Source organism: Dama dama, chromosome X, assembly GCF_033118175.1.
Source record: "Dama dama isolate Ldn47 chromosome X, ASM3311817v1, whole genome shotgun sequence".
Taxonomy (NCBI): Eukaryota; Metazoa; Chordata; class Mammalia; order Artiodactyla; family Cervidae; genus Dama; species Dama dama.
The window spans coordinates 6,208,882-6,223,138 of NC_083714.1; the positions used below are offsets into that span (position 1 = coordinate 6,208,882).

The 14,257-nt window shown below is 43.8% G+C and overlaps 1 protein-coding gene across 7 annotated transcripts in view; it reads left to right on the forward strand.

The window, feature by feature from the left end:
- The window catches only part of GAB3 (GRB2 associated binding protein 3), a 74,318-nt gene that overhangs the window by 12,426 nt on the left and 47,635 nt on the right, over positions 1 to 14,257 (forward strand). The window contains exon 2 of one of the 7 annotated variants that reach the window (XM_061136057.1): positions 13,368 to 13,472. The exons of the other annotated variants lie outside the window; for them this stretch is intronic. Within the exon in view, the coding sequence (XP_060992040.1) occupies positions 13,452 to 13,472 (21 nt within the window). The 5' untranslated portion in view covers positions 13,368 to 13,451. The remainder of the gene's footprint in view (positions 1 to 13,367; positions 13,473 to 14,257) is intronic. 7 annotated transcript variants of the gene reach the window in all.

Genomic DNA, 14,257 nt, shown 5'->3' on the forward strand with positions numbered 1-14,257 from the left:
CAATTTGATCTGGAGGTGGGGAAAACCTGTCTAAATATGTTAGAAAATGATTTTGAGAATAAAACACTTCTCTTCATTCATTTCTGCAGCCCTTCAACAAATATTTATTGAGCATCTCCTATATGCCAAGCACGATTTTAGGCACTGATGCTTCAAAACAATACAAACATATAAGGCAGATGAGTTTATACCCTTGACTTTTGTGAATAATCCTTGTCAGTCATTAGGGAAAGATCAGCATGGAAGTGGGAAAATGGGCAAATAAAAAAGGTCTACAAAGGGGTGTGATGCATAAGAAATAATATAAAGCCTCACGAGACACCAGCCAAATACACATTTAAACAACAAGGTGCTCTTTTGCCTTGGACCAGTGTGACTGCCAGAGCATTCAAAGAGATTTCTGAGGAAGAAAGTAACATTTCTGAACACATGTTTATATAATTCCCCTCTGTGAAACTCATCAAAGAGTCCCAAAATCCATGTACACACAGCTATTTTTAAAATGGAGAACCAACAAAGACCTGCTGGACAGCACAGGGAACTCTGCTAAATGTTCTGTGGCAGCCTGGATGGGAGGGGAGTTTGGGGGAGAATGGATACATGTATATGGATGGCTGAGTCCTTAAACTGTTCATCTGTATCTATTACAATATTGTTAATCAGCTAAAACCCAATATGAAAGAAAAAGTGGTTTTTTTTAGAGTCCAAAATAGAGCAGGAAAATCTAAACAACTCATGGAATAGACCTTAGATCAGTTAGACCGGTTACCTACCCCTGGAAAGTTACAGTTTTCACAAAATAGGAGAAAGATTTCTGAAGGGTGCCCGTGAGAAATCCTTCACAGTGGTGTGAGCTCCACCTGGACTCTCAGATGTCAAGAGCAGAGAGGGACCCTGTGGGGAACAGAACTGAAGCCAGAGGCAGTGGGCAGTGGCTTGAGGTGCTCGCGAGACTGCTGCTTATCACTTCACCCCCAAAACGTGATCACATCCTGATTGGCACGTGTGTGCCAAGGATCCAGAAATGCCCTGGGTTACAGCAGGGAGGAGGCCCAGGGGATTGGCCTTGAACTGTGAACAGTGAAGGGTTCTTCTTTCTGTCGATGTATGTTCTTTCAGCCCAGCAAGTCTTTAACCCAGTTGAAAGCCAGGTTGTTCCTTTCCTCTCTAGGTACCTGGGACGAGTCTGTAGGCAGGTGCCCTCTGCACGCCCAGCTCCTCCCAGGCCTAGACAGGTCCTTCGGTCAGCAGTTGCATCCTCTGGGTTCCTGTGTGGAGCAACTTGAGTCACAGTTTTGTGCTGGCCAGAGGCTGGGAGGTGGATTTGGCAACTTCCTGCAGCCAGAACAGTGTTTCGAGCGGATGAGTCGCCCTGTAACTATCCCTCCGGGGCTGTTAGCAGCCTACCAGCTGGGACCGGTCTCCTGCCCACCACCCTCACTTTCTGTTGCCCCCCTGCGCTCTGGCAACTGAGTCATGGGTGGCGCGCCTGTTCATAGCATCGACATCTTAACTTTTGAGGAATGAATGTGTGGCGTGGTTTTTCTCTGTAGCCTCTAGCTGTCATGTCCTGTTTTTAGAAAACCTTCTCAGAGGCTGGTGTTAAGTCAATGTCCACCTCTATTTTTTCAGTCCTGTTATTTCCTTATTTCAATATTTAAATAAAAATATTTCCTTTTTTAAATATTTAAATCCAAATAAAACATCATTCACATTTAAATTTAAACATAACCTTATTTAAATATTTAAATTTAAATATATCCTTATTTAAACATGTAAATTTAAACATGTCCTTATTTAAACATTTAAATTTAAACATGTCCTTATTTAAGCATTTAAATTTAAATATGTCCTTATTTAAACATTTAAACTTAAATATGTCCTTATTTAAATACTTAAATATTTAATTCAGGCAGAATTTATTTTGATTACAGGTGGAATGAGCTAGAGATTCATCAACTGACTCAGCAAGATGGACTGAGATCAATCTCGGCACCAGGAGCCAGGGGGGAGAGATTTTAGAGAGATTTTCCTGCACATTAGACCTCAACTGACTTACAGCTAATAACACAAGACCAGGATTTCCAAATGCTTTCCACAATCCCATGTATTTCAGTAGCTCACAGCCTAGTGAGAGGCCTGCCCCATCTTCCTCCTTAAATGCAAGGGTGTCTCCGTCCACAGGGCAGAGATCCAGGACTCCTCTGCCTCTGTTGACAAGCCCTGGAAGCGGATCTCGTGGGCCAGACCGTCTCCAGGACAATCACAGGAAGTTATTCCACGCCTGTGACAAGTCCCGGCTCTGTGTAGTGGCAGGCAGAAGGTTACAGGCCCATCAAGCTGAAGGGTCACAGCAATCCCTGGGCTGGTGGCACTGAGCCAGGGCTGAGAGGAGCCTTAACCTGCTCCTGGAAATTCCCAACCCCCCGCCCTCGGGTCCCCTGGCTTTAGTGGGCCCCCTTGGCGAGGAAGTAGAAGGTGGAGACTGGGGCCCCCTTGAGTAAAGCACAGCAGAAAATAGAACATTAACCAGGACTTTGTTTCTTCGATGATGTTCACCTTTTGCAACACATAACCGCACCCCAAACTTCCTGAATGTTTTCAAGGTGAAACCACTAGGAAGAAACTGGGAGCTGGGCTTAAAGGAGCCAGGCTTGGGAAGCTACTGAAAGCCTCCAAGCTGTTACCAAAAGCTTTCTTTCATCTCGGAGTCTGGGAGCATTTCCAAGATTCCCAGGGCCTTACACAGGGCAGTCAGGGATGCTGTTGTTAGGTTTGAAAAACACTCACTAACATTTACTAAGTCTCTGTCAATAGTCACACAACGCAAAGAGAAATGTGTTCCAGTCAGAAGAACAGGGATGAGGAAAGATGGAAATGAAGGAAATGAAAATGGAGAAGAAAGAAATGAAAAGGCAGTCAAGAGCATGTCTTAGTCCTGTTTCCTCTTCTGGACTCCAGAGAAGAGTCCACTCCCGAGCTAGATCAAGGGAGATGGCTTTGACAGTTCCATATGACAGGACAGTCTGCAGAAAGCAGTCTAACATGTGACCTTGAGGGTAACGTGCTCCGTCACCCTGGTTCCACTCAAATCCCTCCCACTGAAGTGCTGGGGGACCAGGAGCAGCTGGTGAAGGGTTAACAGGAGGAATCCTCGTGTTGGAATAGATGCCTTCCTGGGTCACCAACCAATGAGAGTAGGCATGTACCCTCCTCCAACTGTGGCTCTATTTTCTCTCTTCTTTAATTTCAACTAACTGGAATTCAGTCTCTTCGATTACATAGAGCCATGTCCTTGAACACTGAAAGGGAGGGTTGTGAACAAAACCCTCCGTCTCTCTGAGGACCAGCTTCTTTTTCTGGAAAATTAGCAGCCTTGAACACTTCACAGGATTATAGATACAAGCTGACAAACTTAGAAGGAATTGCCATCACTGAAAGCTCGTTGACCCTTGTTCCACTCAGGGGACTCTGAGCACCTGCTCATCTCTGCCTCCCCTGTACACAGCCCATTACATAAATGTCTTTTCACCAGCCCATTGAGTATGGTTCCCCTGGATGCAATGATTGAAATCAAGCATCTTATTTTGTGTTTTGATGTGCCCCACCTCTTGGAGGTTTCCTTTTCTGTACATTCTTGACTTCTTTTGCACTAAGCATCTTTTTGTCAACAGATTTAGAAACCTCCATCCCCAGGAGGTTGTAAAGAAACAGGAGCTGCTGTAGGTTTCACTTCACAGATGTGTGTGCGACTGTGTGTATACATGTATGTGTGTTTCACTGTGGTTTCATCATAACACATGGATTCCTGTGACCACAACTGTAAGAAACAGAAAGTTCTCTTCCAACATGAGGATTCTTCCTGTTAAGCTTTTCCAGCCAGCCATCCCCCAAGTCCATCACCTGGTCCAACACTATGCACTGATTGTGTGTTGTAGACTAAGACTATTAAAGATACTGGAAGTACTTCAGGTACTGAGACAGAGGAGGCTCCTGCCATCACAGCACATGGGCTAGAGTGGGCATAGGCCAGAGTCCCAGGGCGAGTTGGAAACCAGCTGATGGTCATTAGCTGCGTCTTGGTTCCTAGAGTTCCTTTTTTCTGCACATAACTTCTCATGCACCTCAAATGAGTTCCCCTTCCAACTGTGTACTGCTCTTTACGTGTAATGGTGAGAAATGTTGAACTCTTTGCCCACTAGAGCAGGGCCTTGCCACCCACAGATCCTTGGCAGCATCTTTCTGCTTGTTCCCCTCTAATCGAGGCACCTCCTGCAGCCTGACAGATAAGGCCCCTGTGAGAGCAGCTCAGAAGCCCAACATGTGTAAGTAATCAGAACAGACTCAGATTTTGGAGTCTGAGCCCCAGATCCCGGGGCTCTGGACACTTTGGGCCAAGGCAGGCAGCATAGAGCCCATCCATGGGTCCAAGGTGGAGGAAGCCCAAGCAGTTCCTTGGGCAACTGGAATTGAAAACTGTTCCGGCTCAGATGACAGGGACAGTGAAGGATGGAAACCCACAGCTCTAAGTGCAGCTCGACGGAGGTTTCATTCCCTCAGCCCGGGTTGGAAAGCCAGGCGATGCAGGCAGCTTGCTGACCGGTCCTGTGCACATGCAGAGGAAATGATTTCATAGCTTTGGGATTTCACCGCTGCAGAGGGGGCAGGGGGCCAATTCCGCTGAAACAAAGGGACAGTAATCACTTTGGCCAGAAAAGCAGTTTAAATCAAAGGTGTCTCTTTACAGCCTCAGAGACTTCGCAGGATGTTTCTCTGTTCATTTCAGTGTCTTTCAACAATGGATACAATCCAGACATGCCAGTTCAATTTTATTGGAGTGAATTCTGGAGCCTCAGAAGTGAAGCTTGCTCTAACCCAGCCAGGTTTATTTTATTGTGCAAATAGAATCAAGTACAGGAATAAAGTGCTCAGACTTCGAACTTTTGTCTATGGTAATCTCAGCCTCGAGAGCTTCTTTTATTAGCTGAGAAAAGCTCATGTTAGGCATGCGTAGCTGACACCCCAATTTACTCTTGAACAACACACTGCCATATATGTGTGTTGCATCTGCAAATGCTCCAAATGGGGAGCATTTGCTGTATTTGAGTTAAAAGGCTCCGACCATACCTTGCCTGACTGCTGAGACCTTGTCTGTCTGATTACCCATCACAACTCCAGTTCCTTGCACATAAATATGTGATGAGTGGATCCTGGTGATAAGGTTTGTTATGAACCCACAACGCTAGTCATGTTTCTCAAGACTAGTGTTTTAAACCTAGGTCCAGGGCACCCTGAAGTCATGTATGAAATTCATTAACTCAACAAGTATGAGCAGCTCTTCTGTGCCACATAGCAAAGGTTAATGCAGTAATCAAGACAGCAAGGCCTCTGTAGAGGACTGCGGATTGGCGTGGGAGCCAGACACCCATCCTTAAACAGACAGGAAAGAGAAATAGTAGGTATTGAAAGTAGTGTGTTTGAAACTAAGGTGGAAAGTGATGTGCAGCCACTTGGGCTTAAATGTTCAGAGAAGGTTGCTCTGAGATGATGACAATTAAGTTATGGTCTCAGCAATGGGAAGCTGAGATATGAATGACAGGCATGCAGATAATCTGGTGAAAGACTATACTGAGAAGAAGGAGGGCAAAGGCCTCAAGGTGGAAATGAGATTTGACCTGTTCAGGAACAGCAGAAGGAACAGTGTGAAAGAACCAGAGAGTGGTGGAGCTGAAGTGGGAGAGGAGGGTAGGGCTAGGTCCAGGAGGAGGCTCCAGGCCAGGTTCAAGGGGGTAGATTTTATTATAAGGCTTAGAGGGCCTTTGGAAAGGGCAAATCGAGGGAGCCACATGAGCGGATTGATGTTTTTTAAAGACCATTGAGTTCTGTGTCGAGAATGAATTTCTGGGGGGCCTAGGACCAGGGCAGCTGTAGCAGGGTAACATGGAGAGGTGAAAGTACAGTCAGCAGGCCATGCACACAGTTTGGATGTGAAGAGTGAAGCAAGGGTCACTCTGAGAAATGCTACTGGGTGAGGCCAGTGAGGGAAAGCGTGGGCAATTAAATGAAGGAAGGCCATCCTGAACAGTGCATGCATGTGTGTCTGTGTGTGTGTGTGTGTGTGCATGCGTGCATATGCATGCATGCATGTTTCTGATGAGGGAAGGTGCATGACTTTCATGTTCTCTAAGGGGTTCACAACTGATAAAAGGATAGACATTCAGTGTTGAAACAGTGCATCTTGAGACTGTGGTTCAGAGATCGATGTATTCTGTTTGGTTGGCAATAGACGTTCTCTGAGCTAGAAGCAGGTGGCTTCGAGGTGTTTCATGAGATGGCCTTGGACTCCTAACCACCCTGGATGTGAGATCCAGGAATGCGTGTTTTTAGCAGATCCCTCAGGAGTCTATTCACTTCTTCCCAGGAAAGTGCTAAAAACGTGCTTCCAGTTCACTGACCACTTCTCTGAGGTCTAAGATATTGTTCTGCACATCCAGTGCATTTTTCATTTCAGATATTGTATTTTTACCTTCACAAGTTCCTTTTTGTTCTTGTCTGTATCTTCTATCTCTCTTCTCATATGTACATGTTTTCCTTTAAAAGTCAAATACTGTAAGAGCTGTTTTAAAAATATTGCCTGCTTATCCCATCATCTCTGTCATTTTTAGTTCTCTATTGACTGATTTTCACCTAATATGAGCCACAGTTTCCAGCTTCTTTGCAGTTCTAGTAATTTGGAGGAGGCTTTACTTCATAAATATATTGTTGAGTGTCTGGGTTTTCTTGTCTTTCTTTAAAAAGTATTGAGCTTTGTTTGGCAGTCAATTCAGTAACATAAACATTGGTTTGGTGACTCCAAGTCTTTTTAAACTTTCTCAGGGCAGGTTGAGATGAAGTTATACTGAGGCCTGACTCTAAGGTATAGCCTTGCTAGAGTCTCTCCTGACTGTTTCAGGTTTCTCCATCCTAGCTGGTCTGAACCTCTCCCAGCACTGTGTGAGCTCTGGTAGGTGATCAGTTTCTGGGTGTCCAGTAATTGTTTTTGGATTCACCTCATGGATTGAACAATTATACCAAAGAAATTCTGGCACTGTTAAGAAAGTTCTAGGATCTACAACGGATTTCCCAACCTGGGTATCCAGCAAAGGGACTGAGAACCCGCAGGGAATTTGACTTTGGAAGCCAGTGGGATTTGATCACAGAACTTCCACAGGACTGGGAGACTCTTGGAGGGCACAAATAAAACCTTGTGTGCACCAGGAGCCAGGAGAAAGGAGCAGTGTCCCCACAGAACACTGAACCAAACTTGCCTGTGAGTGTCCAGGAGACTCTGATGGAGGCGTGGGTCGACAGTGGCCTGTTGTAGGGTCAGGGGCACTGAATGCAACAATGCATGCACAAGTCCTTTTGAAGGAGGTCACCATTACCTTCGTTACCCCTATCATAGTTTGACCTCAGGCCAAAAAACAGGGATGGAACACAGCCCCACCTATCAACAGAAAATTGGATTAAAAATTTATTGAGCATGGCTCCACCCATAAGAACAAGACCCAGTTTCCCCCATAGTCAGTCTCTCCCATCAGGAAGTTTCCATAAGCTTCTTATCCTTATTCATCAGAGGGCAGATAGAATGAAAACCATAATCACAGAAAACTAACCAAACTGATCACAGGGACCACAACCTTGTCTAACTCAATGAAACTATGAGCCACGACATGTAGGGCAATACAAGATGGACTGGTCATAGTGGAGAGTTCTGAGAAAACATGATCCACTGGAGAAGGGAATGGCAAACCACTTCAGTATTCTTGTCTTGAGAAACCCATGAACAGTATGAAAAGGCAAAATGATGGGACACTGAAAGATGAACTCCCCAGGTTAGTAGGCGCCTAGTATGCTACTGGAGAAGACTGGAGAAATAAATCCAGAAAGAATGAAGGGATGGAGCCAAAATGAAAAAAATGCCCAGTTATGGCTGTGACTGGTGATGGAAGTAAAGTCTGATGCTTATAAAGAACAATATTGCATGGCAACCTGGAATGTTAGGTCCATGAATCAAGGTAAATTGGAAGTGGTCAAACAGGAGATGGCAAGAGTAAATATCGACATTTAGGAATCAGTGAACTAAAATGGACTGGGATGGGTGAATTTAATTCAGATGACCATTATATCTACTACTGTGGGGAGGAATCCCTTAGAAGAAATGGAGTAGCCCTCATAGTCAACAAAAGAGTCTGAAATACAGTACTTAGGTGCAGTCTCAAAAATGATAGAATGATCTCTGTTCATTTCCAAGGCAAATCTTTCAATATCCCAGTAATCTTAGTCTATGCCCCAACCACTAATGCTGAAAAAGCTGAAATTGAACGGTTCTTTGGGAATACCAGACCACCTGACCTGCCTCTTGAGAAACCTGTATGCAGGTCAGGAAGCAACAGAACTGGACATGGAACAATAGACTGGTTCCAAATAGGAAAAGGAGTATGTCAAGGCTGTATATTGTTACCCTGCTTATTTAACTTATATGCAGAGTACATCATGAGAAACGCTGGGCTGGAAGAAGCACAAGCTGGAATCAAGATTGCCAGGAGAAATATCAATAACCTCAGACATGCAGATAACACCACCCTTATGGCAGAAAGTGAAGAGGAACTAAATAGCCTCTTAATGAAAGTGAAAGAGGAGAGTGAAAAAGTTGGCTTAAAGCTTAACATTCAGAAAACTAAGATCATGGCATCTGGTCCCATCACCTCATGGGAAACAGATGGGGAGACAGTGGAAACAGTGTCAGACTTTATTTTTGGGGGCTCCAAAATCACTGCAGATGGTGACTGCAGCCATGAAATGAAAAGATGCTTACTCCTTGGAAGGAAAGTTATGACCAACCTAGATAGCATATTAAAAAGCAGAGACATTACTTTGCCAACAAAGATCCATCTGGTCAAGGCTATGGTTTTTCCAGTGGTCATGTATGGATGTGAGAGTTGGACTGTGAAGAAAGCTGAGTGCTGAAAAATTGATGCTTTTGAACTATGGTGTTGGAGAAGACTCTTGAGAGTCCCTTGGACTGCAAGGAGATCCAACCAGCCCATCCTAAAGGAGATCAGTCCTGGGTGTTCATTGGAAGGACTGATGTTGAAGCTGAAACTCCAATACTTTAACCACCTCATGCGAAGAGTTGATTCACTGGAAAAGACCCTGATGCTGGGAGGGATTGGGGGCAGGAGGAGAAGGGGACGACAGAGGATGAGATGGCTGGATGGCATCACTGACTTGACGGGCATGAGTTAGAGTAAACTCCAGGAGTTGGTGATGGACAGGGAGGCCTGACACTATGGGATTCATGGGGTCACAAAGAGTCGGACACGACTGAGCGACTGAACTGAACTGAACTGATGAAGACTTACAAGACCTTCTAGAACTAACACCAAAAAAGATGTCCTTTTCATCATAGGGGATTGGAATGCAAAAGTAGGAAGTCAACAGATACCTGGAGTAACAGGCAAGTTTGGCCTTGGAGTACAAAATGAAGCAGAGCAAAAGCTAACAGAGTTTTGCCAAAAGAATGTGCTAGTCATAGCAAACACCCTCTTCCAATAACACAGGAGAAGACTCTACACATGAACATGACCAGATGATCAATACCAAAATCAGACTGATTATATTCTTTGCAGCCAAAGATGAAGAAGTTCTATAGAGTCAGTAAAATCAAGACTGGGAGCTGACTGTGGCTCAGATCATGAATTCCTTATAGGAAAAATCAGGCTTAAATTGAAGAAAGTAGGCAAAATCACTAGACCATACAGGTATGACCTAAATTAAATCCCTTCAGTGGAAGTGACAATGAGATTCAAGAGATTGGATTTGATAGACAGAGTGTCTGAAGAACTATGGATGGAGGTTCGTGACATTGTACAGGAGGTGGTTATCAAGACCATCCCCAAGAAAAAGAAATGCAAAAAAGCAAAATGTTGTCTGAGGAGGCCTTACAAATAGCTGAGAAAAGAAGAGAAACTAAAGGCAAAGGAGAAAAGGAAAGCTATATCCATCTGAATGCAGAGTTCCAAAGAATAGCAAGGAGAGATAAGAAAGCCTTCCTAAGTGATCAATGCAAAGAAATAGAGGAAAACAATAGAACTGGAAAATCTAGAGATCTCTTCATGAAAATTAGAGATACCAAGGGAACATTTCATGCAAAGATGGGCACAATAAAGGACAGGAACAGTATGGACCTAACAGAAGCAGAAGATATTAAGAAAAGGTGGCAAGAATACACAGAAGAACTAAAAAAAAATAAAGATCTTCATGACCCAGATAACCACGATGATGTGATCACTCACTTAGAGCCAGACATCCTGGAGTGAGAAGTCATCTGGGCCTTAGGAAGCATCACTATGACGAAAGCTAGTGGAGGTGATGGAATTCCAGCTGAGTTGTTTCAAATCCTAAAAGAAGATGCTGTGAAAGTGCTGCACTCAGTTTGCCAGCAAATTTGGAAAACTCAGCAGTGGCCACAGGATTGGAAAAGCTCAGTTTTCATTCCAATCCCAAATGAAGGCAATGCCAAAAATGTACAAGTTGCACTCATCTCACACGCTAGCAAAGTAATGCTCAAAATTCTCCAAGTCAGGTTTCAACAGGACATCAGCTGAGAACTTCCAGATGTTCAAGCTGGATTTAGAAAAGGCAGAGGAACCAGAGATCAAATTGCCAACAGCTGTGGGATCATTGAAAAAGAGAATTCCAGAAAAACATCTACTTCTGCTTCATTGACTACACCAAAGCCTTTGCCTGTGTGGATCACAACAAACTGTGGAAAATTACTCACAAGATGGGGATACCAGACTACCTTACCTGCCTCCGGAGAAATCTATATTCAGGTTAAGAAGCAACAGTTAGAACCAGACATGAAACAATGGACTGGTTCAAAATTGGGAAAGGAGTACATCAAGGCTGATATTGTCACCCTGTTTATTTAACTTATATGCAGAGTACATCATGAGAAATGCTGGGGCTGAATAAAACACAAGCTGGAATCAAGATTGTCAGGAGAAATATCAATAACCTCAGAAACACAGATGACACCACCCTTATGGCAGAAAGTGAAGAGGAACTAAAGAGCCTCTTGATGGAAATGAAAGAGGAGAGTGAAAAAGCTGGCTTAAAACTCAACATTCAAGAAACAAAGATCATGGCATCAGGTCCCATCACTTCAGGACAAATAGATGGGGAAACAATGGAAACAGTGAGATATTTTACTTTTTTAGGTTCCAAAATCACTGCAGATGGTGACTACAGCCATGAAATTGAAAGATCTGTGCTCCTTGGAAGAAAAGGTATGACCAACCTAGACAGCATATTAAAAGGCATAGACATTATTTTGCCTACAAAGGTCCTTCTGGTCAAAGCTATGGTCTCTCCAATAGTCACATATGAATGTGAGAGCTGGACCATAAAGAAAGCTGAGAGCTGAAGAATTGATGCTTTTGAGCTGTGGTGTTGGAGAAGACTCTTGAGAGTCCCTCGGACTGCAAGGAGATCCAACCAGTCCATCCTGAAGGAGATCAGTCCTGAATATTCATTGGAAGGACTGATGCTGAAGCTGAAACTCCGATACTTTGGCCACCTGATGTGAAGAGCTGACTCATTGGAAAAGAGCCTGATGCTGGGAAAGATTGAGGGCAAAAGCAGAAGGGAATGACAGAGGCTGAGATGGTTGGATTGCCGTGGTCTGTTGGGAGCCCCTTCTCTATACCATCAGCTAGAAATAGGCTTACCGGCTGTGAGCTAGAATGCTAGAGTCTGAGACTCAGACACACTGTTCTCTTCTCCTACACACCACAGCTGACTGTTGCTCAATGTCAGAAGTCATTGGATTCATATATTTCGTCTAGTTTTCTAGTTGGCTTTGTGGGTGGGGGCAAGTTCAGAGCCAAGTACATCAATGTGGTGGAAGTGGAAGTTCTCCCAGGTGATTCAGATGCAGAATGAAAGTGGGGGAATGTCTTAGGTTCCTGGGGCTGCTGTAAGAGTACCACAAACTGGGTAGTTTTAAGCTACAGAAACATATCATCTCCCAGTCATGGAGGCCAGAAGTCCATGATCCAGGCATGGGGAGAGTTGGTTCCTCCTGAAGGCCACGAGGGAGGGTGTGTTCCAGGCCTTTCTCCTGGGATTGGAGAGGCTGTCTGTGCCCTGAGTCTTCACATCATCTTTCTTCCATGCATGTCTGCGCCTCCAAGTGTCCCCTTTTATAAATGTGCCTGTCATATTACATTAGGGCCACACCAAGGACCTTATTTTAACTGGATTACCTCTGTAAAGACCCTGTCTCCAAATAAAGTTACCTTCTGAGGTGCTGAGCACTAGGACTTCAACATTGGGATTTTGAGGCAGGGGACACTTCAGTCCATAACAGGGAAATTTAGATTCGAGTCTCAGTCCTTCTTCCCTGGATAACCAAGGCTGCCATTGCACAGTGCCTGCCTCAGGCTTGCAATCACTTGCACCTTGGTTTAACCTGGGGGTCCCTTTCTATCAAGAAGCCAACCAGGAGGTGTTTGTAAACAGAATCAGCAAGTTGGATTGGCTAAGATGGTTGAAGACAGCACATAGCTTTTATTGTCAGCGGGACTAGATCCAGTTATTCCCCAACCAATTCCAGGCAAATCACAGCTTTCTAGAGGAGTTCAGTTTCACCTCCTTCACATCTGAGAAATGAGCACAAATACTTTTCCACAATGTTACAGGATGTTGCAGGTTTTTGTTGTGGAGATAATGCTGGTAGGGTGGTAATGAGTCACCTTAGTGACTGTGGCAGGAAAGGCTGATGGGAAATAGATCTTTCATGGCCAGAGCTAGAGGAGCCCTCAGGGCCCAGTGGGGTACAGTGGGGGGATGTGATGCCTGGTGCCCTGGGGGCCAACAATCCCATGTCATTTTACAAGTTACTTTCAAGGTGACAAAGTTCAGCTGTGGAGTTTGCAATCTTGCCCTTGTGAATTGCGAACCTCTCCCCACGGGAAGAGCTAGCAGCCCCTCCCATGCCTGGCACATAGTAAACGCATCTGTGAACATGTCCTGTCCAGAGGAATTGTTTTAAAATCCTTTTTATTGTCAAAGAAAACACAAATATGGCAAACCACATAGGGCAAATGTATAGCTTTATGAATTATTCTTAGGTGACCGCACCCTCCCTTTGTAACCACCAACTGCTTGAAAAATAACCTTGCCACCCATTGCTGGAGCCCCATCATGTATCCCATCTGAACCACAACCTTCTCCTGTTCCCCATATGTGATTACTATCCTGACATGTAGACACATCTCTTCTTTGCATTCTTTAATTTTTTTTTTTTTATTACTCAAAAGGTCATCCCCTAGACATGATAATACAAAGGAATACTACTCAGGCATAAAAAAATGAGTGTCACAATGCAATTTGCGGCAACATGAATGGACCTAGTGATTATCATGGTAAGTGAAGGAAGTAAGAAAAAGACAAATATGACATCACTTATATGTGGAATCTAAACAAATGATACAAATGACCTTATTTACAAAACATAACAGACTCAGAGACATAAAAAACAAACTTATGATTACCAAAGGGGATGGGGCAGGGGAGGGGTAAATTAGGAGTTTGAGATTAGCAGATCCAGACTACTATACATAAAAGAAACAAAGATCTACTGTATAGCATAGGGAACTATATTCAATATCTTGTATTAATAATAACCTATAATGTAAACAAATCTGAAAAAAAAATATATATATATAGATGTGTAACTGAATCTGTGTGCCGTATACTTGAAATTAACAGAAAACCAGAAATAAACTGTACTTCAATAAAAAATAAGCCCACGGGAAATTTTTTATTTATCTTTTAAGATTCATTTACTCCATAGATCCTCTCGGTCCTTCTTTTTCTTGTCATTTATCTGTTGAAGAACCTGGGCCTTTGACCACAGAATTTCCCACCGTCTAGCTTCGTGGGTGGAACTTTCACATTTGCTTGTTCCTCTTCGTAAGTTAGCAACTGTTGAGGGCGAACACCACAGCTTGAGAATGCACTGCGGCAAGCAAAATGGTGAGATTCTAATTGTATTGTTGGTTTTCCTTTATTAGTCAGCATACATTTGTGAAAAGATCATGAAGTGGTTCCCTCACCTGCTCTGAGGATGACACATTCTTTTTCTTTTTTAATATCATGATGAACTCTCAGGTTTAAATATATTTGATGGATTTCAAGCCACTGTAAT